At 48.7% G+C, this 26,408-nt stretch overlaps 1 protein-coding gene across 1 annotated transcript in view; it reads right to left on the reverse strand.

Moving 5' to 3' along the window:
- The window catches only part of SNX29 (sorting nexin 29), a 585,133-nt gene that overhangs the window by 484,807 nt on the left and 73,918 nt on the right, over positions 1–26,408 (reverse strand). Inside the window, exons 8-11 of the mRNA XM_025369629.1 lie at positions 23,441–23,816; positions 14,003–14,121; positions 8,862–8,937; positions 7,443–7,525 (exon numbers count right to left, since the gene is read on the reverse strand). Coding sequence (XP_025225414.1) covers positions 7,443–7,525; positions 8,862–8,937; positions 14,003–14,121; positions 23,441–23,816 — 654 coding nt within the window. The remainder of the gene's footprint in view (positions 1–7,442; positions 7,526–8,861; positions 8,938–14,002; positions 14,122–23,440; positions 23,817–26,408) is intronic.

The raw sequence follows: 26,408 nt of genomic DNA on the forward strand, positions 1-26,408 counted from the left end.
GCCCAGGAGTTCAAGACCAGCCTGGGCAACATAGCAAGACTCCCATCTCTACAAAATAAGCATTAAAACACAGCAGGGCAGGTGGCATGCACCGACAGTCCTAGCTACTTGGGAAGCTGAGGCAGGAGGATCACTTAAACCCAGTGAGCCAGGAATGCATCACTGCACTCCAGCCTGGGCAACAGATACCCTGCCTCCAAAAATAGTAATGATAAGCTTAAGGCTCTCAGACCTGGATGCCTACACATGACTAGTCCACTGCTGCTAGCCTGGCTGGGTGACAGTGGAACGTGTCCCCTTAGGTAATGTAGAATTGGCAAGAGTGTGGGCTTTGGAGTAAGAACACTTGGGTCTGTTGCCAGATTCACCACTGAGCATAGCCAGGCACCATGCCTGGCATACAGTAGGTGTTCAGTAACTATCTGTTCTACTAGCCATGAGGTCTTAGGAAGGTAGTTATCCTCCTAAGCCTCAATTTTCTTACACAAAGAGAGAGAATAATATAACCTACACCTCAGAAGGCTGCTGGGGATTCAACAAGAAAACATAAATAAAAATGCTTCAGCACAATACGTGGCATACAGTCGGTTGTGCCAGAATATACTGTGACTTTTACTAGCCTCTATTTTGATAGAAGATTATTATTCTAGTCAGAACTAGAAAAATAAACAGACACATTTTATTAGAGAAGTAGGGTGGGGGCCGGGCATGGTGGCTCACGCCTGTAACCCCACCACTTTGGGAGGCCAAGGCGGGAGGATCACCTGAAGTCAGGAGTTTGAGACCAGCCTGGCCAACATGGCAAAATCCCATCACTACTAGAAATATAAAAATTAGCCAGGCGTGCTGGCGTGTGCCTGTAATCCCAGCTACTCAGGAGGCCGAGGCAGGAGAATCACTTGAACCTGGGAGGCAGAGGTTACAGTGAACCAAGATTACACCAGGGCATTCCAGCCTGGGCGACAGAGCTAGACTGTCCAAAAGGTAAGGGAAGAACAGTAGAGAAGGAATATGGGGTCTCCAAAAGCAAATCAAATGCCACTCTCCTCGGACCTGCTGTGTTCTTAACAAGCCAATCGCATTCCAGAAGTTTGCTTTGAGGGTTTGTCAGGAACAGGTGGTAAAAGCTGGCAGAAAAGGAAAGCCACTGGCCATGCGGGTGACTTCAGACAAAGGGAAAGAGCCCAGAGGGGACAGAAGACACTCACTGCCCTGGGGATTTCTTCCTTTCTTTTTTTTTTTTTGTCCAGACAGGGTCTAGCCCTGTCACCCAGGCTGGAGTGCACTGGTGTAATCACAGTTCACTGTAGCTTTGACCTCCTAGGCTCAAACAATCCTCCTGCCTCAACCTCCCAACTAGCTGGGAATACAGGTACGCACCACCACATCCAGGGTAATTTTTTTTAAATTTTTTTATAGAGACAGAGTCTCACTATGTTGGCCTGGCTAGTCTCAAATTCCTGCCTTCAAGTGATCAAGGCCCACCTCGGCCTCCCAAAGCGCTGGGATTACAGGTGTGTGCCACTGCACCCAGCCTATTTATTGATTCTTAACTCTGATCCTGATGCTGTTCTAAGCACATCACAGTCATCTTCATGGCCGCCCATGAGATGGGTGTTGATCCTGTCACTCTGTCTTGATAAGGACATGGGTACGGAGAGGGTTGGGGCCACTCGGCTGGAACCTGCGCCCAGGCAGCTGAGCTTCTGAGTGTGCCCTCCAGGCCCTGAGGGCACATGGCCTCCCTAGAGCAACAGGCACAGCTGCAACTCCAACCCCAGGTACAGCTCCGTGTGCCCGAAACAAGAACTGGGAACCTACCAGCAGAAATGCAAGGCGTCCCTGAGGCACAATTATGGGTGTTTTAGTTTGCTCCAAACTGTCTTTACTGCTTTGCTAAATAATTAACTTTTTCACTTTGGGAAGCCGAAGTGAGCGGATCAGGAGGTCAGGAGTTCGAGACCAGCCTGGCCAACATGGTGAAACCCTGCCTCTACTAAAAGTACAAAAATTAGCTGGGTGTGGTGGCGGGCGTCTATAATCCCAGTTACTCAGGAGGCTGAGGCAGGAGAATAGCTTGAACCCGGGAGGCAGAGGTTTCAGTGACCCGAGATCGTGCCACTGCACTCCAGCCTAGGCGATAAGAGTGACACTCCGTCTCAAAAAATAAATAAATAACTTTTTCATAACAGGCTTTTGTATTTTCTTAAGTACCAGAGGGCCTTGCAGAAGGAGAGTAATCATGTGGGTCTGGACATACCATCTTCTCTTTAGTAGTAAATAACCACAAGAATACAGTCCCTCTGAATGCCTCAGGACAAAACACCCTTTGCAATTTCAGAGACACCCGAGAGGGAAAGGTTGCTCGACAGAAGACTTCACAATTATCCCCAGGCACTGAGGATTAAATAACCTAGCTCTAGCTCAATTACAGTACAGAGGCAGCCACCTGCATGCATTATTACACGAAGCCAGGGAAGCCACTTGGGATGTGAGTGAAGCATTCGCTGCTTTGGGGGACAGAGCTGATGAGTTTCTTTGCCAAGCTCCTCTGGGGTTCGCAAGAGTCAAGTGACTGCTCTAGAGTAGAATCTCAGGTGCTTCACAGGCTGGGATGGGATGCTCAATCTGAACTGGGACGGCATTTGCGACACTCACTCCTGGGACAACTCATGCTATGGACTGAATTGCATCCCTTCCCAAATGGACACGTTGAAGCCCTAACTCCCAATCGGAGTTTATATGGAGACAAGGCCTTAATGAGGTAATCAAAGTTAATAAGGTCATAAGGGTGGGGCTCTGATCCCACAGGACCAGTATCCTTATAAGATGAGAGAAGGGACACCAGGAAGTGCCTGCAGAGGAAAAGTCACATAAGGACAGAGAGAGAAGCTGGCCGTCTGCAAGCCAAGGAGAGAGGCCTCACCAGAAATCAACCCTGCTGGCACCTTGATCTTGGTCTTTCAGCCTCCAGAACTGTGAGAAAATAAGTTTTTCAGTTTTTTGTTGTTGTTGTTGTTCTTTTTTTTTTGTGGGGGGAGGGTTTTGAGACAGAGTCTTGCTCTGTCGCCCAGGCTGAGTGTAGTGGTACAATCTGCAGCCTTTGCCTCCCAGATTCAAGTGATTCTCCTGCCTCCGCCTCCCGAGTAAGTGGGATTACAGGCACCCACCACCATGCCCTGCTAATTTTTAGTATTTGTAGTAGAGACGGGGTTTCACCATGTTGGCCAGGCTGGTTTTGAACTCCCGACCTCAAGTGATACCCCCCACCTCGGTCTCCCAAAGTGCTAGGATTACAGGCATGAGCCACCATGCCTGGCTGAGAAAATAAGTTCTTGTTGTTGAAGCCACCCTATCTGTGGCCCCTTGTCATGGTAGCCCAAGCAAACACCCCAGACACCCAGATGGACCCACTCTTCTTACTCCTCTCGCACGTGACACAGGAGGTGATGGCAGGAAGGGGGAACGCAATTTAAAACCACCCTTTGCTCAAAATTTCTAGAATTCCTGATTCCTCATCTGTGCTGGATGACATCAAGGGTAGACAACAGCGCTGTCCTTGAAGACTTCCTAAAGGTACAGGCACCGCAGAAAACAGAAGCCCCTTGCTCCAGCCACCCACACACAGTCCTAACCACAGACCACGTCTCTACCAAGTATCAAGGCTCAAATGCAGACATAGTGACATTTTTTTTCTTCAGAGATTCAAGGTGTAAGCTCTGGATATGTCCCAAACTTGCTCAAGATGCCAAATAATAAAACAATTTCGTTTCTAAAAAATTGTCTGAGTCAAAACAAGAAAAACAATCTATGCCTCTGTCATTGGCCTAACTTGAGCGTGTTTAAGGGCATGTGTGTCACCAGTGAAAATGCACGGGCAAGGCCGGTGACTTCCTCAAAGACAGAAAGTGGCTGAGGGAGACCCAGACACCATGCTCTATGTGGACCTGAGAAGCAGTTGACAAAGCAAATCGTGTTTATCTGAGATGCTGGGACCTCAGCCCCGGCTGCAGGAACTCCAGAAACAGAATGTCGGACAGCTGCCCGGGCACACAGGGATGCCTGCAGCCCCACTTACAAAGGCTCACTTTGAAGGTGAGCCTACACACCTTCAAAGGCTCACAGGTGTGATCTCAGGGGCTGCTGTCCTTAAAAAAGAAAATGCCCATAAATCAAAATGCAGTGTTCTTTTACAGCAGCTGTGCCTCACAGCCAGAGTAAAGTCTTGTCCGTCTACACCACGGTGCTGCCCACACAAACACAGAATCGCAGGTGCTGGGAAGGTGATGGGGCATTAGATCCCAGCAAGTCACATAGGGTGGCTGCTTCTTCCATCTTCAGTTCTTTCCATTACTATCAGTTCGGTAACAGGATATCCTCAACACCTTTCTAATGTGACTCGCTCACTCATCTTTTTCCTTTGGCTTATAAAAATATATTTCGACTGTGTTTTCACCACCAAAATGCATTATCTTGGTCTTTCTTTCTTGCCTTTGCATAGGACCAACGGAGAGACACTGGCTACTCTGACAACCCTAACGTGGACCCCAGGGATGTCACCAACAGCATGACCTTTGTGACCAAATCCAGCGATCAGAACTTCATCAAGGTTTTTACGCCTAAATATTTTTTCCCCAAAATTTTTATTTTAGATTTTTTTTTTTTTTTTTGAGACAGAGTCTCGCTCTGGCACCCAAGCTGGAGTACAGTGGCGCCCTCTCGTCTCACTGCAACCTCCGCCTCCCGGGGTTCAAGCGATTCTCTTGCCTCAGCCTCCTGAGTAGCTGGGATTGCAGGCGTCCACCACCATGCGCAGCTGCAGAACTTCATTGATTTCCTCAACCGAAGTCCAGCAGTCATCACTGGGTACAGAAGCTGTGATTTCTTGGTCTGTGGGGCCATAAAGCGCAGCCTGATGGCAGGATGTGGCTGTTCCATTTCAACCCCTACTTTTCCGGCACAATTCTCTTTTGGAGAAGCATTTCCCAAAGGCTGGGCGCAGGGGCTGCACCCAAATGGGCTTTCCCCGCACTGCTGTTCACCCCACTTCTGGTCTTTCTGATGGTTACAGAGCTTCTCGGCAGTATAAAGACTGAGATGCTTGACATAGACCAGGGCCAAAAAGAAGCAGCACCCATCTCTCTTTTGAACAATGAGAGTGGGCCTCAATCAGAATCCAGGGCAGGCAACCATGCCAGGCACACTTAGTAATAATTTCCTTCCATTGTCTTCATTTTACAGTGATCTGCTATTTTGATTAACTCATAGTGACTCTCCATTTACAGTAGTGAGATAAAGTTTCCTTTTTCAAAAAATAAAGGCATTCAAGTTTGTTGAAGTGCACCATTAAAAATAAACTATAGTCCGGGCATGGTGGCTCACGCGTGTAATCCCAGCACTTTGGGAGAAGCAGGCAGATCATGAGGTTAGGAGTTCAAGACCAGCCAGGCTAACATGGCAAAACCCCGTCTCTACTAAAAATACAAAAATTAGAAAGGCATGGGCCTGTAATCCCAGCTACTCAGGAGGCTGAGGCAGGGGAATCACTTGAACCCAGGGGGTGGAGGTTGCAGTGAGCTGAGATCGTGCCATTGCACTCCAGCCTGGGCAACAAGAGCAAGACTCTGTCTCAAAAAAAAAAAAAAAAGTAAACTATAGTAGGCCATGTACGGTGGCTCACACCTGTCATCCCACCGCTTTGGGAGGCTGAGGCAGGTGGATCGCTTGAGCCCAGGAGTTCAAGACCAGCCTAGACAACATGGTGAGACCTCACCTCTACAAAAAAATAAATAAATAAAAATGAATAATAAAGTAAACTACAGGGTAAGTAACAGTACTGTGGTAAACAAAAGATTGACCAGTGAAAAGCAGCCAGCTACATACTCACCCACCCCGTGTCCCACAGACTGAGTGATCTATTAACATGTCCCACAGACCGAGTGATCTATTAACACCTGCTCAGCCGAGTTCAGGGCTGAGCAGCGCCACAGTAAACCACACACGCTCATTATACAAAAAGTGCGGCCAGCCGTTCCCACGCAGCAGCCTCGCAGTGTCTGCTCACTTCCTGCTTCACCCTTGAGTCAAAGACCGCTGGGTGCCTCCCAGACTCTTTCTTCCTTCCTTAGCAACAAAAACTAATTTCTTTTTTATCGAGAACAATTGCCCCCTCTGCAGCCACGGGGGGCCATGAGATGAATGCTGGCCCAAGTGGTATACTGTGAGCACCTTCCAGTGACGGTGGGAGGCTTCACCGTTTTTGTACCAAGAGCCCATTCTGTAGTCTAGGAATAACCATGGGCTCCTTTTCAGGAAAATGTATTAAAATATATAACACATACCATATCACAAAGGAAACCAATTACATCAAAATAGAATTATCGTAATTGAAGAAAACACTACATTTCACCCAGAGCTAAATGAAAAACACTGTAATATTTTCCCTGTCCAAGCTCAGGCCCCTGAATCCTGTATGTAGAAACAGATGAAGTCTCCCTTTTGCCCTCTCCTCTTTCCTGCCGCCTGGAATGAGAATGAAATGGCTGGAGCTAAACTGGCTATTTTGGCCTACGAGGCAAGACAGGAGGAGTCTCAGTCTCTGATGGCCGAGGAGCCACATGCCAGCCCCAGCCCGTCTACCTCTGGGTAGAGAGAAATTTCCATCACATCTCCTTGACCATGAGAACTTCAAGAAAAGTAGATCTGAATGGCTTCATATACAAAAAATAAACCAACTGTTGGTTTACATAAGTGTCTGCTCACTTCCTGCTTCATCCTTGAATCAGAAAATGCTGGGTGCCTCCCAAACTCCTTCTTCCTTCCTTAGCAACAAAAGCTAATTTTTTTTTAATTGGGAACAAGCACCCCCTCTGCAACCAGGGGAGGCCATGGGACAAATGCTGGCTCAAGACGCGAGTGAGGTACTAGGAGCACCTGTCGGTTTATAGAACAGTTGGTTGATTCTTTGTTACACGAAGCCATTCAAACCTAGCCTTCCTTGCTGTATCTCTAAAAATTTTTCTAGGTAGTAAAATTGGAAACAGTTGAAGCCTGATCATTAGCAAAGTTTAATCATCTTGGAGAGACACATTCTTCTTCACTTACAAAATGAGTCCTCCAGAGTTACAAAGGAAATCCAACTAGAATAGGTCCTCTGTAGCTAACTGCGTTACGGGAGGCAAACCCCGAAACGTGGAACCACAGAATTCTACGGCAATGCAGCTCCACCCCTAAGGCACGCCCGTGCACATACGCCCAAGTGCCATGCACTAACCACAGTTCTGGAAATTCACAAGCACACACCACATCTCCAGTCTACAACCAGGGATGTACATACCTGACTTGAACCCACAGTCACAGGGCTATAAGCACAAAGGCACCGCCATGAGACAAGGGCCAGGAGTCATCCCAGAGCTGGTGGAGGTGGCTGCAAAAGTACTTACTAATTGTCATGGACTCTGGCACTGAGGCAGAAGGTAACAGGCTGCTCAGAGGACTTCCGTGACCTGGAGAGCTGGCTTCCACGCTAGGAAAAAGCAGGCAGGAGGAAGTTACACTCGGCCATTGAAAGTACACACCCTCACCACTCCAAAAGCTAGCAGAGGTCGGTTTACTCCGGTACCTCTACCAGAAGGGATAGAAGCAGTCATCGGAAATTAGTCAGGCCTTGTTATCTGCAGATTCCGTATTTGCAAATTCATCTACGCACTAAAGTTTATTTGTAACCCCAGAGTCAATACTCGAGGTGCTTTCACAGTCATTCATGAACATGTGCAGAGGCCAATCATTTCGGTCCCTAATGTGCATGTTCTCAGCTGAAGTCGAACAGCTGGGACCTCAGATCTTACACCACAAACAAGCATCCTCTTTGCTGTCTATTTACTGCCATGTTTTCAGCATTTTTTTTTTTCACTTTTCTTTCTTTTGTGCAATCTTGGCTCACTGTAACCTCCACCTCCTGGGTTCAACCGATTCTCGTGCCTCAGCCTCCCAAGTAGCTGGGATGACAGGCCTGCGCCACCACACCCGGCTAATTTTTGTATTTTTACTAGAAATGGGATTTCGCCATGTTGGTCAGACTCGTCGCAAACTCCTGACCTCAGGTGATCCACCTGCCTCAGCCTCCCAAAGTGCTGGGATTACAGGTGTGATCCACCGTGCCCGGCCTTTTTTTTTTTCACTTGATTTTGTTGTTTAAAATGTCCCCAGGCACAGTGCTGAAGTGGTGCTGCCGACAGTTCCTAAGCACAGGAACGCTGTGATGTGCCGTATGGAGATAGTTTTGTGAGTTAAAGATGCTTCATTCAGGCATGGCTTACAGTGCTGCTGGTTGTGAGTGCAATGTTAATGAATGAACTATATACATTAAACAAGGTGTCTTTAAACAGGAACAGACATAAAACCAGGTTATGTATTGATCAGCTGATAAAAATGCTGTGACCAGGCCAGGTGCAGTGGCTCTCACATGTGATCCCAATACAATGGGAGGCCGAGGCGGGCAGATCACCTGAGGTCAGGAATTCGACACCAGCCTGGCCAACACTGTGAAACCCCATCTCTACTAAAAATACAAAAAAATTAGCTGGGCATGATGGTGTGTGCCTGTAACTCTACCTACTCAGGAGGCTGAGACAAGAGAATGGCTTGAACTTGGGAGGCGGAGGTTGCAGTGAGCCAAGACTGAGCCACTGCACTCCAGCCTGGGCGACTCAAAAAAAAAGACTAAATCTGAACATAAAAGTGAAGTAAGCCCTTGCCCCTTAATCCTAGCAGGTGCACTCCTATCTTTAAAAAAGAATAAAATGCACAGCCGTGAATAGGACGTTTCAATGCCAAAGGTAACTGGGTTTCTCAACATTAACCTGTACCGAAGTCCAGGATCTGGGAGAACGTGGTCCTCTGGTCCTGTCCCGTTCTCCAGGCTTCCGAGGGGGGCATCTGTGCAGAGAGAGCAATGACAGAAAGAGGTCACTTTTCTCATTCCGTGTTTTCCATAAGACAAAGACACAATGCAGACATTGGCTCATCTGCTACATCACTTGACTAAGAAATTTTTCTCCATCTTGCCTGCGTGCTGGATTTTAATCAGCTGTTTCCTGTTCTTCAGAGATCATCTCAGACTTGGCATCAGTCACTGTAGAAACAGAAAGCCCTGGCCGGGCGCGGTGGCTCACTCGTGGAATCCCAGCACTTTGGGAGGCCAAGGCGAGCAGATCGTGAAGTCAGGAGATCCAGACCATCCTGGCTAACATGGTGAAACCCCGTCTCCACTAAAAATACAAAAAATTAGCCGGGCGTGGTAGCGGGCGCCTGTAGTCCCAGCTACTCCGGAGGCTGAGGCAGGAGAATGGCGTGAATCCGGGAGGCAGAGCTTGCAGTGAGCCAAGGTCGTGCCACTGCACTCCAGCCTGGGCGACAAAGTGAGACTCCATCTCAAAAAAAAAAAAAAAAGAAAGAAAGAAATAGAAAGTCCTATACTAGGCCGGGCATGGTGGCTCACTCTTGTAATCCCAGCACTTTGGGAGGTCGAAGCAGGTGGATCACCTGAGGTCAGGAGTTCGAGACCAGCCTGGCCAACATGGTGAAACCCCATCTCTACTAAAAATACAAAAATTAACCAGGCATGTTGGTGCATGCCTATAATCCCAGCTACTTGGAAGGCTGAGGCAAGAGAATCGTTTGAACCCGGGAGGCAGAGGGTGCAGTGAGCCAAGATCGCGCCACTGCACTCCAGCCTGGGCAACAAAAGCGAAACTCCATTTAAAAAAAAAAAAAAAAAAAGCAAAAAAAAAAAAGCCCTGTACTTCCCTTTAACCTGTGCCTTTTTTTTTTTTTTTTTTTTTTTTTGACAGGGTCTCACTCTGTCACCCAGGCTGGAGTGCAGTGGTGTGGTGTGATCACGGCTCACTGCACCTTCAACCTCCCAGGCTCAAGTGGTCCTCCTGCCTCAGCCTCTCAAGTACCTGGGACTACAGGTGTGTGGCACCATGCCCAGCTAATTTATTTTTTATCTTTTTGTAGAGATGGGGGTTCCACTATGTTGCCCAGGCTGGTCTCAAACTCCTGGGCTCGAGCAATCCTTCCACCTTGGCCTCTCAAAGTGCTTGGAATACAGATGTGAGCAACTGTGCCTGGCCTGTGTTATTTTCGACCTTGAGCCACCTAGAATTATGCATGAAGTCCGCATTCAGAACCAACGTCAGAAACCGGGTATAATGAATCAGCTTGCTGTTAAGACAAAACTGCTCCTGCTTGTAGTGCCTTGAGTAAGACACTAGGGGGCAGCATGGTCTAACTGCTGACAATGTCTGCAGCTTTCTAAAAAGGCCACTTTTCCCTGCATTAAGTGCATTTAGGAAAGACATTCACAAGAAGTGGGGCCATAAGTAGTCTCTGGAACTAACAGGCTAGTGACTCAAAGGCACCAGTGTGTTCAAAGATGACAAAAGTCTGCTAAGGTGAGGAGCCCTCCATGTGGGAAGTCTCCATTAAAAGACGAAGTGCCTCCAGAATGAGAGGGAATATCAGAATGTCGCTAAGGGAGGAAGATGTCCCTTAGAAGGGACAAGAGGCAGAAATGGAGCAAAAGGAATGGAGTCTCAGGAGAAATGCTGGCAGTGGCCACCTGGGCAGGCAGGCAGAATCTTGGCACCACTCGGCCCCACACCTCCCATGGATATGGGGCATCAGGACAGAAGGAACTTGATGCAACCTGGCGTTCCAATCAGGCTACCCATTCCCCTGGATCTGAGTCCAACATCCTGACACAGTCCTAGAATAGCGTTCCTTCCTATGCCACGTCCTGCCCCTGTGCGCAGCCCCCGGGCTGCCCCAGCTTGCAAGCCCCGACAGTATCGTTACTGCAGTGAAAGGAAATGCCGGCCGACGCCTGCACACATCATCTCCACAGAGTGCAATCGGCAGCAGCTGGAGCTCGGGTCCCATCAGCAGTGAGAAGATGGAGCTGAGAAGGCGAGCTGACTGCCCAGGGAATGCAACAGACATCAGCTGAAGCTCGGGTCCCATCAGCAGTGAGAAAATGGAGCTGAGTCGGCGAGCTGACTGCCCAGGGAATGCAATAGACATCAGCTGGAGCTCAGGTCCCACCAGCAGTGAGAAGATGGAGCTGAGTCGGCGAGCTGACTGCCCAGGGAATGCAATAGACATCAGCTGGAGCTCGGATCCCATCAGCAGTGAGATGGAGCTGAGTCTGCGAGCTGACTGCCCAGAGAGTGCAGTTGACATCAGCTGGAGCTCGGGTCCCAACATCAGTGAGAAGATGGAGCTGAGTCTGCGAGCTGACTGCCGGGTGTGGGGCCACGGGAAATCTGCAAGGTCTCTAGAGGCTGATGGGGCGTTAACCTTCCCTGGAGACATCTGCCCAGAGGAGGATGAAGAGCTCTGGGTTCTCTAACACGAAAGCCCAACATGCACGAAAAAGGTGACTCGGATGTCTCATGGTTCAGGAGGGCCCAGCTAAGCGGCAAAGGAGCTGCTGAAACAATCAGACCACCTACTGCAAGCACCTCACGGTCCCACAATGATTCAGGAACCCAACTACAAGGTCCCCTCCGTGGGGAACGGGAGAGGGAGAGCAGGAAATTGATTCATGAGACAGAGGCTGTGAACACACATTCAAAACTCCCCAGGGGTCCTAGACATACCCTGGGACCACCAGCTCTCTCCCAGCTCCTGCCCCTCCTCAGATGACCTGCCTGCATCTACACTGCTGCTGAACAGGCATCGGCAAGGTCACCAAGCCCCTAACCTTTGGCTATTTGGACCAAGGATGGTCTAGAAATCCAGGATTGCTGTGGCCTGGCCTGCAGACATGAGCTAGGCCTACGAGATTGTTACTTTTAGGGGACCTCAACTGAGACCCAGTGAGAAATTCCAGTTGGTGTGGAAGGTCATGTGACTGAGGCAATGCTGTGGGCCAAGGAGGGCGTGAGAATGAACAGGGAGCAAAGACGGACTAGAAAAGGCTGGGCACGGTGGCTCCTGCCTGTAATCCCAACACTTTGAGAGCCCGAGGAGGGTGGATCACCTGAGGTCAGGAGTTTGAGATCAGCCCAGCCAATATGGTGAAACCCAATCTCTACTAAAAATATTTAAAAAAAAATTAGCTGGGCACGGTGGCGGACACCTGTAATCCCAGCTATTCTGGAAGCTGAGGCAGGAGAATCGCTTGAACCCAGAAGGTGGAGGTTGCAGTGAGCCAAGATCACGCCACTGCACTCCAGCCTGGGTGACAGAGTGAGACTCCATCTCAAAAAAAAAAAAAAAAACGATGGACTAGGAAAAGAGGAGATGGGCAGACCCCCACCAGGAAGTGGAGGGAGGCCACACGAGAAAGATGACAGCACCCCACTAAGTCAAGAAAGGCCCCTCCATGCCAACGCCCAGCTCCCGGGCCACAGACAAGATGTCCAGGAAGTTCTCACCAGGGGCCTTGGCATGTGCCTGGCACCTTCCCCAGATTCACTCAGGGCACCTTCACCGTGGATCTCAAAGAGAGCTGATATAATCACACCCCTACTCTCACAGGACTGTGGTCAAGAGCAGATGAGTTCATCAGGTCCAGCCACATCGCAGTGCAGGACGCCTTCGGCTTTGCAAATGCTGGCTCTCATTGTCACTGTCATCCCCGTTTTCCAGATGAGGACACAGCAACTGACAGATAGGAAGCATTCGGCCTCATTTAACAGCCAGGAATGCTGACACTCAGAGCAGTAAAGCACTCGGGCTTACACAACTCTCTAGAGCTGGTACTGCATCTGACCGGCCCCCGTCCTGCTGCCAGTGGCTGCCCCGCCCTGCCTCTGCGCTTGACTAGTTTGAGTAGGTTTCTCCTCCCTGCCAAGGGACAGGAAGATTCTACACCCCAGTTCAGAATTTCAACAGCTTCCTGAGTGACTGGTGGGCTCCAGTCATAATTTCCTAAATCTGGGCCCAGACAAGGGACATTCACTTCCTAGGAAAACGAGGAGGCGCTTAAGTGGGTTGGGCCAAGCCTTCTCTGACCCAGCGGTGCTCTGTGGGCAGGGACAGCAAATGGGCACTTCTCTGAGCCAGACGCTGTGCCAGCTGCTTTACACTGCACCCCACGGCCCAGCTGGGATCAACCACGTCCTCCCCGCGACCTGCACTGAAGAAAGCAATAACAAACCACATGGGCACGTGCTCAACCGTGTGGAACGGTAGGAAAACGCTGACCCACACCAGAGACTTTTTATTTACTTACTTACTTACTTATTTATTTATTTTGAGATGGAGTCTCACTCTGTCGCCCAGGGTGGAGGACAGTGCCATGATCTCGGCTCACTGCAACCTCCACCTCCCGGGTTCAGGCGATTCTCCTGCCTCAGCCTCCTGAGTACCTTGGATTACAGACACACACCACCACACCCGGCTAATTTTTGTATTTTTGGTAGAGACAGGGCTTCACCATGTTGGCCAGGCTGGTCTCAAACTCCTGACCTCAGGGGATCCACCCACCTCGGCTTCACAAAGTGCTGGGATTACAGGCATGAGACATCGCACCCAGCCCAGAAACAGCTTTTAACCAAGCTACTTCCCGATCCCCAAGCACTTTTCTGCACAGGGTGGCAGGGCCTTTACAGACAGGGGTTCAGTTACCTTCTTGCGTCTCCAAAGAGGTAAAATCATGGTCACTATTTGTGGTCAGTTTTTAAACGACCAAGTTCAACAAGCCACTGGTAAGGGAGAAAAACGGGCCTGAGGGCCCTGGTGACTTGCCAGCCGGTTCAGCCCAACACTCACTCCACCGGAGCACCTCAGGATACCCAGGTTCAGGCAGAGAAGCCAAGCCCTCGCTCACGTCTGCATCTCAGTGAACCCCACCTGGCCCTGAGCCCCATCCCCACCCGCCTCCTGTGCCTCCCAGCTCCCATTCCTACCTGTCCAGGGAACTCAGATATTCCTGCTGCTTCTCGAAGCCAAAGCTCTTACTGGAGGAAAGGAGTAATCGGGAGACACCCACCTGCCGGGCTGTAAGAGCCCACGCCGCTGACAGGGAAGAGGATGTCCGAGTCATTGTGCAGCACCTTCAGCGGAGCCCAGCTGTGCATCTGGGAGAGGCAGGTGTTCCCATCCAGTGGCCTAAGGTGAAAGAACACAGCTGCAGGACAGGCCAAAGAGCCCAGAGGCCTCATGATTCACCAACAAGCATCCACATCGCTCTCTTGAGAACTAACCAGGCCACGGCAGGGCTGAGAACAGAAGGACGTGTGGGCTGGGAGGAGCATGGAGTCCAGATCCAGATCCTCTTGCATTTGTTCTCTCAACCAGTGTTTATTGAGCACCTATTCTATGCCAGGCACTGTGCTCCCTACTGGCGGCAAAAAAGCCAGTGAACAGTGTTGATCCTGACCTCAGGGAGCCTGCAGTCTGCTGGGGAGCATGAACATGAATCAAATAATCCTGCAAGAAGCTGGAAATGGCAGCTTAGATCATAGAGGAAGGTCATGGAAGGCTGCCTGGAAGAAGCAGGGCTTGACGAGGGAGCTGGCCCAAGCTCTGTTCCTTCCCAAGAAAAGGAACAGAGACTTGGGGGAGGAGACAGCACATGCATCACAGGCCATCTGCTCCAGGTTCCGAAATGACAGCAGTCACCTGAGCTGGGGCTAGTGCTGCTCTGCCTCACTGCTTCTGAGTCCCTCATGGGTAAAAGGACAGAATCAGACCAGTCACAACTGGGCCCCTTCCAAGAAAGGGGGTCGGCTCAACTATTAACCAGGCTCATATGATCTGTTATATTGTCACCTTACCCACAAAGTACAAAACTCTAATGCGTGCCATCTTCGTAATGCCAGGCGGTGTGGTAGGGTTTGTTTGGGAGTAATGGCCCCTGCCTCGGAGCAATCAAGAAATGTTAATAAATACCTGGAGGTATTTTTGCAGTATAGTCGTCACCCAGTATCTGCATTCAATCTGTATCAACCGTTTCAAAAACCCCCTGCAAATCTGAGGATGCTCAAAGTCTCTTGTTTTGTTTGTTTTTAGAGTCAGGGTCTTGCTCTGTTGCCCATGCTGGAGGACAGTGGCACAATCACAGTTCACTGCAACCTTGAGCTCCTGGGATTCAGCGGACCCTCCTGCCTCAGCCTCCCAAGGAGTTTGGACTACAGGCGTGAGCCACCATACCCAACTAATTTTTTGTTTGGTTTGGTTTTTTGTGAAGACAGGGTTTCGCTATGTTGTCCAGGCTGGTCTCAAAATCCTAGCCTGAAGCGATCCTCCCACCTCAGCCTCCCCAAGTGCTTGGATGACAGGCATAAGCCACCTCGCCTAGCCTGAAGTTCCCGATGTAAAATGGTGTTCTATTTGCATAAGCACATCCCCCCACATACGTACTTTACGTCATCACTAGATTGCTTACGATACCTAATAAAATCCAAATGCTATGTAAATAGTTGTTATATTGTATTTTTATCTTCATTATTTTTATTGGGTTTTTTTTGGGTAATATTTTCGATCCACAGTTGGTTGAAACCATAGAGGCAGAACCCACGGATGCAGAGTCCATGGAGGCAGAGAGCCAGCTGCACTGTAAGCTTTTTTTTTTTTTTTTGGGGGGGGGGACAGAGTCTCCCTCTGTCGCCCAGGCTGGAGTGCAGGGGCGCAATCTCCGCTTACTGCAAGCTCCGCCTCCTGGATTCATGCCATTCTCCTGCCTCAGCCTCCCAAGTAGCTGGGACTACTGGCGCCCACCACCAAGCCCAGCTAATTTTTGTATTTTTAGTAGAGACAGGGTTTCACCGTGTTAGCCAGGATGGTCTCGATCTGACCTCATGATCCCTGCCTCTGCCTCCCAAAGTGCTGGGATTACAGGCGTGAGCCACCGTGCCCAGCCTGTACTATAAGGTTTAAACATCATTTTGTATCTCAGTAGATAAAGAAGACCAAAGCAGATCATAATCATATCTACTTAAGAAGGGAAGGAAAGGGGGAGGGAGGGGCAAACAAAGGGAAGGGAAGCAAAAGAAGAAAGAGTGTGTGGCTTGTCCAAGGCCATCAGCCCTAAGCAACAGAACCAAAGCTGTGGGACTGGAGCCCAAGTCTTCCAAATTCAAGTGCACTGAGTCTTTTGTCTCCTGCTCACAAGTGACATTACTTACATAGTTTGTCTTTATCTTAGAGTTACTCTAAAATCCACAAATATTTTCTGTAATAGACCACAGAGTACATATTTCAGGCTTTGTGACATACTCTTCTTTGTTGGTGTCTCTTAACAACTCTTTAAAAACGTAACAGCCGTTCACTGCTTGGGGGCAGATTTGGCCTGCAGGCATGGTTTGCCAGCTCCTATTTTAGAGGCTTGTCAGGTAGAAGTCTCCTTTCAGCCCTCTCTAGCTTTTGGCCAGACATCTGGCACAGAGCGAGAAGCGCAGGAGTAAATAATCCAGCAGAATTTTGCAAGACGGATCATTCAACCATGCCCGTAACACAATGCGGCTTTCAGACAGCAGGATGGGGGCAAAAGAAGAGCCACTCCCGCCGGTGTCCTGGCAGCGCGCCCAACCTGGGCAGAGAACCAGGTGAACTTGGCTGTGCCTCTGGAATCTGTCAAGAGGTGCCCTCCTGAGGCTCTGACCCGGCCACTGGTGACCACAGGGCAGGCACCCAGAGGTGGTCACGGGCGCCCTTTCAGGAGAAGGCAGCAAAAGCAGCCAGACCTGTCTCGGCCACTCCACTGATTCCGAGCAGATGCAATGTTCTGCTGGTTTCTAAGATAATTCTCGACACTTCCCCGCAACATATCCAAGTACAAGGTGGAAGCAGGCCTCAAGAGGATGAGGTTCCAAACCCGAGAAGTGAGCCCCAAGGACCGCCACCTCAAAATGAGTTACATTAAAGACTGCTGGTCAGGCCAGTGGCTCACACTTGTAATCCCGGTACTTTGGGAGGCCGAGGCAGAAGGATCACTTGAGCCCAGGAGTTCGAGCCCTGTCTTTACAAAAAATTTAAAAATTAGCCAGGTATGGTGTTGCACACCTGTAGACCCAGCTACTGGAGCGGCTGAGGTGGGAGGCTCCCTTGAGCCTGGGAGGTCGAGGGCTGCAATGAGCCGAGATCATTCCACTGCCTCCATCCTGGGCCACAGAGCAAGACCCTGTCTCAAAACAAACAAACAAAAAAACAAAAAAACACTCTAGGTGCTGTGGCTAACGCCTATAATCCCAACACTTTGGGAGGCCAAGGTGCGTGGATCACCTGAGGTCAGGAGTTTGAGATTAGCCTGGCCAACATGGTGAAACCCCATCTCTACTAAAAATACAGAAAAATTAATCGGGTGTGGTGGTGGGCACCTGTAATCCCAGATACTTGGAAGGCTGAGGCAAGAGAATCGCTTGAACCCAGGAGGCAGGGATTGCAGTAAGCCAAGATTGTGCCACTGTACTCCAGCCTGAGTGACAGAGCGAGAATCCATCTCAAAACAAAACAAAACAAACAAACAAACAAAAATATATATATATATACACATATATATAATACACTGATTAGCTCATCTTCTTAACACTAGATACGCTTAAACATCATTTGAGATGTTTGAGATTCCAAACGTCAAGATGTCAAGGCTTAAACTACAAAATCTTCTGCTGTTAACTGTCCCCCTGTGGCTGCACATTTAGGTCAACTCCAGCATTCTGCTTCTCTGAATAAGCACTTTGGTATCTAGATGCAGCAACTTTTCCCTGAATCGAGGGTATGTTCTCCGGGTAGCTTCTTGCACTGGGACTGCTAAATCCAGTGGAATAAACACCCTTAAGTTCATGCCAATTTGTCAAACTGCTTTCCCCCAAGGCTATCAACTGCTCCCAGCTCAACTGCTTCCAGCTGTCTTTGAGGGCAGCCCCTGTGCACCACCCCTGCAGCCTCATTCATCCCACAGACACCAAGTGGATGCCATGGGATGTGCCTGGAACTGAGGACCCACTGACAGCAAGATCTTTCCCTTCCACCAGGGCGCCAACCCAAGGTCTCCGCAAATACGATGGGCAAAATATGCGGCCTTGTTTCACTTTGCATTTGCTTAACTGCTAGTGAGATGCAGAATAGCAAGACGCCACATATGTTTGTAGTCCTTTCTGAATTATGTTTCCCCCTCCTTCCCTACCGGTATCAGAGAACACATATAAAGTGATTCAAAAAGCCCTTTCTGGGCCTGGCACGGTGGCCCATGCCTATAATCCCAACATTTTGGGAGGCCAACATGGGAGGATCACTTGAGGCCAGGAAGTCAAGACCAACCTGGGCAATGCCTTGAGACCCCATTTCTATAAAGAATTAGTTGCGCCTGGTGGCATGCACCTATAGTCCTAGCTACTCAGGAGGCCAAGGTAGGGAGATCACTTGACACTAGGAGTTCAAGGCTGTAATGAGCTGTGATCAGTCCACTGCACTCCAGCCTGGATGACAGAGCAAGACCTGTCTCAAAAAAAAAAAAAAAAAGACAAACAAACAAACAAAAAAAAGAACAAAACGACAAACCCTGACTGTAATAAAAATACTATCCCTTTTAAAGAAAAATACAAAAAGCAAAGCTAATACTTGAGATAAATACTGAGGCAGAAGAAACAAGACTTCTTCAGACATCAAAGAAGTGGTTTAATGACCAGTAAACCGAGGAGTAAGCCTAACTTTGACCAACAGAGGATCTTAAAGACAACAGGGCAGCAGACTCTGCCAGAGGCTTTGGCAATCCACAGTGAGTTTCTCCTGGTCTGGCCACATTCCCCTCACACATCTGCTGTGCACCAGCCCCCTCGACCTTCCCTGTGAACACCAGCTTAGAATAAAAATCAAAGCATTACTCAGCAGGCCATCCCATCACTCCGCTGTGTCTTCCCCAGGCTGTTCTGTGGAAGGTCAATCAAGATCCCTCTGAATGCCAGGGAGAGCTGTCCGGAGTCTGCAGGAGGCCCTCTGGCTTCGGAGGGCCCAGGCCAAGTGAAGGTCACCCTGCACTGTGTTGGGCATTTACACATCACAATGCTGGAGGCTGCCTTGGCTCACACACCAGCCTCACCCATGTGGCTACACTCAGTGGCATCAACAAGCAGCATCTCCTCAAAGGCCCAGATTACAAAGTAAAGGCACGTGGCCAGGTGCGGAGGCTCATGCCAGCAATCCCAGCACTTTGGGAGGCTGAAGCAGGTGGATCACTTGAGCTCAGGAGTTCAATACCAGCCTGGCCAACATGGTGAAACCCCATCTCTACTAAAAATACAAAAATTAGCCGGGCGCAGTGGCGCACTCCTGTAGTCCCACCTACTCTGGAGGCTGAGGCAGGAGAATCGCTTGCACCCGGGAGGTGGAGGTTGCAGTGAACTAAGATCACGCCACTGCACTACAGCTGGGGCCATGAAGCAAGACTGTTTCAAAAAAAAAAAGAATAAAGGCACTTGCGAGGGTTAATTGTATGTGTCAATTTGGCTGGGCCACAATACCCAGATATTTGGTCAAACATTATTCTAGATGTTTCTATAAGGGTATTTTTTGGATGAGATTAACATTTTAAATCAGTAGATTTTGGGTGAACCAGATTACACCGCATAATGTGGGCGGGCTTCATGCAAGCAGTGCAAGGCCTCAATAGGAAAAAGATGCACCATCCAGAAGAAGAAGAAATTCCACCAGCAGATTGCCTCTGGACCTGAACTGCAACTCTTCCCTGGGTCTCCAGTCCACACGCCTACCCTGCGGATTTTGGACTTCCCAGCCCCACAATCACATGAGCCAATTCCTTAAAATAAGTCAAGAGAAGACTGGGCACGGTGGCTCATGCCTGTAATCCCAGCACTCTGGGAGGCCAAGGCAGGTGGATCACAAGGTCAGGAGTTTGAGTCTGGCCTGGACAACAGGACGAAACCCCATCTCTACTAAAAACACAAAAGTTAGCAGGGTGTGGTGGGTACCTGTAATCCCAGCTACTTGAGAGGCTGAGGCACAAGAATTACTTAAACCCCGCAGGCAGAGGTTGCAGTGAGCCGAGATCGTGCCACTGTACTCCAGCCTGGGTAACAAAGCAAGACTCCATCTCAAAAACAAAACAAAACAAACAAACAGACAGGAAACAGAGACACAGACAGACAGAAACAGAGATAGATAGAGACGGAGTTAGAGGTAGAGACAGAGGTAGAAATTGAGGCAAAAACAGAGCAGGACGGAGAAGGAACTATACACATCCACATACAGAATGCCCCCCGCTCTGTCCCGCCCCACTGGTTCTGCCTCTCTGGAGAGCCCTGAATAACACAGCAGGTCACACGACTTGGATGCCAGATATAAAAACACTCACACGCTATGAGCAAGAACAAGGGCTGCTGAAAAGCTGCCCTAACAAAGAGTTCAGTCATAGGAAAAAATCTTGTGTGTGAAAATATTCATTTGAGATAGGCTGCAAACAAAAGATAGGCTGATAACAAAAAGCAAAAACAGAAACCATCAACCTAAATACCCAACAAAAGGGGAACCATTTCACAAGTCATAACGTGTTGATCTGACTGAACGGCAACTGCATTAGCCAGGGTTCTGCGGAGAAATGGAGCCAAGGGGTGCGTGCATGGAGACAGAGACAGATACAGATAGAGGTTTATATTGAGGAACTGGTCCACGCAACCACAGAGACCAGGAAGTCCCATGACCCACAGTCCACAAGCCGAAGACCCAGGAAAGCTGGTGGTGTGGCGAAGTCCAAGCCTGAAGCCTGAGAACCGGGACAGCAGATGGTAGGAATCCCTGGCCCAGGGCAGAAAACCCATGTCCCAGCGGAAGCTAGCAGGCGGAAAGGAAAGAATCCCTCCCTGCCTTCGCTTGTTGTTCTGTTCGGGCCCTCAATGGATTGGATGGGGTCCCTCCACACTGGGGAGGGCTGTCTCCTTTACTGAGTCCACCAATTTAGACACTACCCCCACCCAGAAACATCCTCACCGACGCACCCAGAAGTAGAAGTAACGTTCAATCTGGGCACCCCACAGCCCAGTCAGGCTGACACACAAACTTAATCATCACATCAAAAATCAGTATTCATAATTATGTAGAAACATGAAAAACATTTGACAGAAGAGCCGGGTGCAGTGGCTCACACCTGTAATCCCAGCACTTTGGGAGGCCGAACCGGGCAGATCATGAGGTCAGGAGTTTGAGATCAGCCTGGCCAACTTGGTGAAACCCCGTCTCTACTAAAACTACAAAAATTAGCTGGGCGTAGTGGCAGGCACCTGTAATCCCAGCTACTTGGGAGGCTGAGGCAGGAGAATCACTTGAACCCTGGAAGCAGAGGTTGCAGTGACTTGAGACGGAGCCATTGTGCTCCAGCCTGGGTGACAGAGCAAGACCCATGTCAAAAAAAAAAAAAATTGACAGTATAAGCTTTGGATTACAGCATATCTGAATCCAAATCTCAACTTTGCCCATGGCTTTGACAAATCTTGCCTCTCTATGGAATCCTGTTCTTCTGTCTGTAAAATGGGGGTGATATGCCCATGAACCTCACAAGGTTGCTAGAAGTCTTACAATACAGTGTACAAATCACCTGCAGCATCTGGCATATCTCAGATGATCAATAAGGTAACACTATTAGTACAAGTATCCATGTGGATGAGGACTAGAGTAAAAATAAAAAACAATAATAGGCACAGTCTCATCAGAAAAAAAAAAAAAAAAACCTAATATTAAAACAACATGAAAATGAAAATCTGCCGGGCGCAGTGGCTCACGCCTGTAATCCCAGCACTTTGGGAGGCCCAGGCGGGCGGATCACGAGGTCAGGAGATCGAGATCACAGTGAAACCCCGTCTCTACTAAAAATACAAAAAATTAGCCAGGCGCGGTGGTGGGCGCCTGTAGTCCCAGCTACTCGGGAGGCTGAGCCAGGAGAATGGCGTGAACCCGGGAGGTGGAGCTTGCAGTGAGCCGAGATGGCGCCACTGCACTCCAGCCTGGGCGATAGAACTAGACTCCGTCTCAAAAAAAAAAAAAGAAAATGAAAATCTTAGGGCTAAAGGTATACTGCAGCCTAAACAATACCGTTAAGATTTAGGTCAGACAGAAAGATACATTTCTGTATATTCATTTTACACTTTTTATTTTTTGTAGAGATGGAGTCTTGCTGTGTTGCCCAGGCTGCTCTCAAACTCTTGGCCTTAAGCAGTACTCCCACCTCAGCCTCCCAAAGTGCTGGGATTACAGGCGTGAACTACTGCACCTGGCCTCATTTTACACTTTAAGGAACTGGATTTTGCAGTAGTCATGATTAGGAGGGCACTGGGCACTACAAAGCCTAAGTGGTAACTAGCTTATTTGGGGTATTTTGGGTTTTGTTTTTTTTTTTTTTTTGAGAAGGACTTTCTTGTTGCCCAGGCTGGAGTGCAGTGATGTCATCTTGGCTCCGCCTCCCATGTTCAAGCGATTCTCCTGCCTCAGCATCCTAAGTATTGGAGTTACAGGCATGCACCATCATGCCAGGCTAATTTTGTATTTTTTTTAGTAGAGAAGGGGTTTCACCATGTTAGTCAGGCTGGTCTCGAACTCCCGACCTCAGGTGATCCACCCACCTTGGTGTCCCAGAGTGCTGGGATTACAGGTGTGAGCCACTGCGCCCAGCCAACTCCACGGTTAAGGCAGCAGGTGCAGGCAAGTTACTGCTATTCACACCCCTGCAGATAAACACAGAAGTCACCATACCACAACTATTCTCCTAACCCTGCCTTTGTCCTGAGCTTCCTGTGCTAGTGGCAAGTCAGATGCAAGGAAAATCCAGAGTAAAAATAAAAAATAATAATAGGCACAGTCTCATCAGACTGTGAAACCATGTGAACCCTGGGAAGTGAACATGACAGATGTATGTATAAAGCAAGAATTTCAAGGCACACATTCTGACATTAACTTTGTATTAAGTGCCCTCAAATGTACTCCCTTCCCCTCTTTCAGTTCTCAGGGAAAGAGCATATAACACTCCTTCCAAATAACACTCCTAAATCAACACCTGAAGAATGAATGATGCCCTGGGCAAATATAAAACTTGCAGTTGTATTTCACCTCATACCATAGAAAGAGAAAACGGTGAACTTAACTCCCTCATTAAAAGCACAAGGGGAGGCTGGGCATGGTGGCTCACGCCTGTAAACCTAGCACTTTGGGAGGCCAAGGCAGGCGGATCACTTGAGGTCAAGAGTTTGAGACCAGCCTGGTCAATGTGGTGAAACCCCATCTCTACTAAAAACAGAAAAATTAGCTAGGTGTGGTGACAGGCGCCTGTAATCTCAGCTACTCGGAAGGCTGAGGCAGGAGAATAGCTTGAACCCAGGAGGTGCAGGCTGCAGTGAGCTGAGATCATGCCACAGCACTTCAGCCTGGGGGACGGTGAGACTCCATCTCACACACACACACACAAGGAAGTGTGACGGGAACTTACTTCTCAGGTGACTCCGCGTGGCCCCTGTGCTTCCTTCCTGATGAGTTTCCATACACGTCATCTTCGTTTTCATCCACATCTTCATCATCAATGCTTTTTACATCAAGCTTCTGGTACCCAAACTCCCCATTCAAAGACAGGGAATCAATTTTCCACGAGTTGCTGCTCTGACTTCCATTGGAATTTGGCCCAAAGGGGCTTTCAAAGGCTGATATGATATTTACAGAGGAGCGGTCGGAGTTGTCCTCCGAGCTCTCCCCTGCCCCAGGTGTCTTTTTAAAAACGTCCCCAGAGTTCTGCTCATCCTCCTCATCATCAAATGAGATAATGTTGGTCACTTTCTTTTTCTTCTTTCGCTCCTTTTTGCATTTGGCATCTGGCAAAAGAAAAAAAAAGATACGGTGTAAGAAAAAGTAGGCAAGACAAAAGGATGATGGAACCAACTCACCTCCAGGTTATGGAAAATACTATTCTACTGAGTAATCCACTGTAACATTAATTCAGACTTTTTAAAATCCTCAATGAAAATCTGTGTACAGAAGATTGAGCAGAATGGATACAGCCCTCTACCTCTGATTTAAATAAACACACCACAGAGCCCACATTGAAACTGTTCCTTCTAAGCAGTCACTTTGATGCGAAGGATGCTACCATTACCAAAATGATCTTCAATGCTTCTCTTTGGAAAATATTCTTATAGCCGTAGATGAGACCAGGAAAACCAGCTGGGGGGTGTAGTCAAGAGTTGAACAGCCTCAAATTCCTGCCATTCCTGTACAATGTCCCTTTGCAGTGGGGCTTTGTGTCTCCTCCCAGCCAGAGGTGATGTCTATTTCTGCACCCTCTTGAATCTGGCTGGCATAGCGCTCTGTTTTTTTTTTTTTTTTTTTTTTTTTTTGAGTTGGAGCATCTCGCTCTATTTCCCAGGCTGGAGTACAATGGCACAATCATAGCTCACTGTAACCTCCAATTCCTGGGATCAAACAATCCTCTGGCCTCAGCCTCCTGAGTAGCTGCGACTACAGTTGCATGCCACAACACCTAGCTAATTTTATTATTTTTTTAAAAGATGAGGTCTTGCTGTGCTGCCCAGGCTGGTCTCAAAACTTCTGGCCTCAAGCAATACTCCCACCTCAGCCTCCTAAATTGTTGGGATTATAGGCATGAGCCACCATGCCCTGCTTTTACCAAGAGAATGTGGCAGAAAGGGCCGGGCACAGTGGCTCACGCCTGTAATCTCAGCACTTTGGAGGTGAAGGTGGGTGGATCACCTGAGGTCAGGAGTTCAAGACCAACCTGGCAAACATGGTGAAACTCCATCTCTACTAAAAACACACACACAAAAAAAAAAATCAGCTGGGTGTGGTGGCGGGTGCCTGTAATCCCAGCTACGTGGGAGGCTGACGCAGGAGAATGTCTTGAACATGGGAGGCAGAGGTTGCAGTGAGCTGAGATTGCGCCATTGCACTCCAGTCTGGGTGACAGAACAAGCCTCTGTTTCCAAAAAAAAAACAAAGTGGCAGGAATCACACTGTGTGAGTTCTAGTAGCTAGGTGTTAACAGGTCTCACAGCTTTGCGTTTGCTCTCCCGGACAGAGGCCCTGACCCCATACATGAAGAAGCCAGCTCAGCCGACTGGAGGATGAGAGACCAGGAGCACAACCTGAGCCACCCAGCACTGACTCCAGACATGTGGATGGGGCCATCTTGGATCTTCCAGTCTAACCACCAGCTCCCATGAGTGACCCCAAGGAATCCAGCGGAAGAGCCACCATGCCAACCCACCTAAAAAAGGAACGAACTGTGGTGGTTTTAAGTCGCTACATTTTTTAATCACTTGTTATATAGCAAATGCTAACTGAAAAAGAAATCAAGCCTGCCTTAGTGACCAGCACTCAGAGAAGATTCTTTGTGCCCCCATTTTAATCATCACACTTAGATGTAAGACGCTTTGAGGGAATTCCAAAAACCCAATCCGTCTAAACCAATGTGTGATGCGGTGAGGCCTCACTGGTATAGCACAACTCCGAGATTACCTCAAAAGCAGAGTTCCAAAAATGGGTGGGACTGCTACTCCCGTGGGTGTAGAAATTTCAGTGTCTTTGTTACACGAAGCCATCAACAGCCCTATCTCCTACACTGTTCATGCAGGGTCTCTGCTGGAGAAGCACAGGGCAAGACAAACAAGGCCACTGTGTACCAAAGACACCATGGGATTCTGCACTTTCACCATCAGTAATTCCAAAGGGATGGCCCCAGTTACTGCCTTGTTTAAGAGATCTAAGGATACTGAGACTAAGTACTTAAGCCCAAAATTTCCAATTTCAACCAGGCACAGTGGCTCACACCTGTAATCCCAGCACTTTGGGAGGCCAAGGCAGGAGGATCACTTGAGGCCGGGAGTTCAAGACCAGCCTGGGCAACATAGCAAGACCCTGTCTCTACATATATACACATACATACTACAACAAAACTTCCAATTTTGCTGTAGTAACATCTTAATGTCCCAAACAAATCAAACGGTATTGAAAACTTCTCACCAAATTAATCTTAACTTAATCAACTTTCTTTTTTTATTCAATTTTTTAATAAAATTTTTTTAAAAACAGGCTGGGCACAGTGGCTCATGCCTGTAATCCCAGCATTTTGAGAGGGCAAGGCGGGCAGATCACCTGAGATTAGGAGTTCAAGATCATCCTGGCCAACATGGGAAACCCCATCTCTGCTAAAAATACAAAAAGAAGCCAGCCAGGCATGTTGGCACATGCCTGTAGTCCCATCTACTCAGGAGGTTGAGGCAGGAGAATTGCTTGAATCCGGGAGGTAAAGGTTGCAGTGAGCTGAGATCATGCCCCTGCACTCCAACCTGGGCAATAGAGTGAGACTGTCTCAAAAAAAAAAAAAAAGTTAAAAAATTGAGACAGGGTCTCACTACATTGCCCAGGCTGGTCTAGAACCCTTGAACTCA

The sequence above is a fragment of the Theropithecus gelada genome, chromosome 20 (assembly GCF_003255815.1).
Source record: "Theropithecus gelada isolate Dixy chromosome 20, Tgel_1.0, whole genome shotgun sequence".
Taxonomy (NCBI): Eukaryota; Metazoa; Chordata; class Mammalia; order Primates; family Cercopithecidae; genus Theropithecus; species Theropithecus gelada.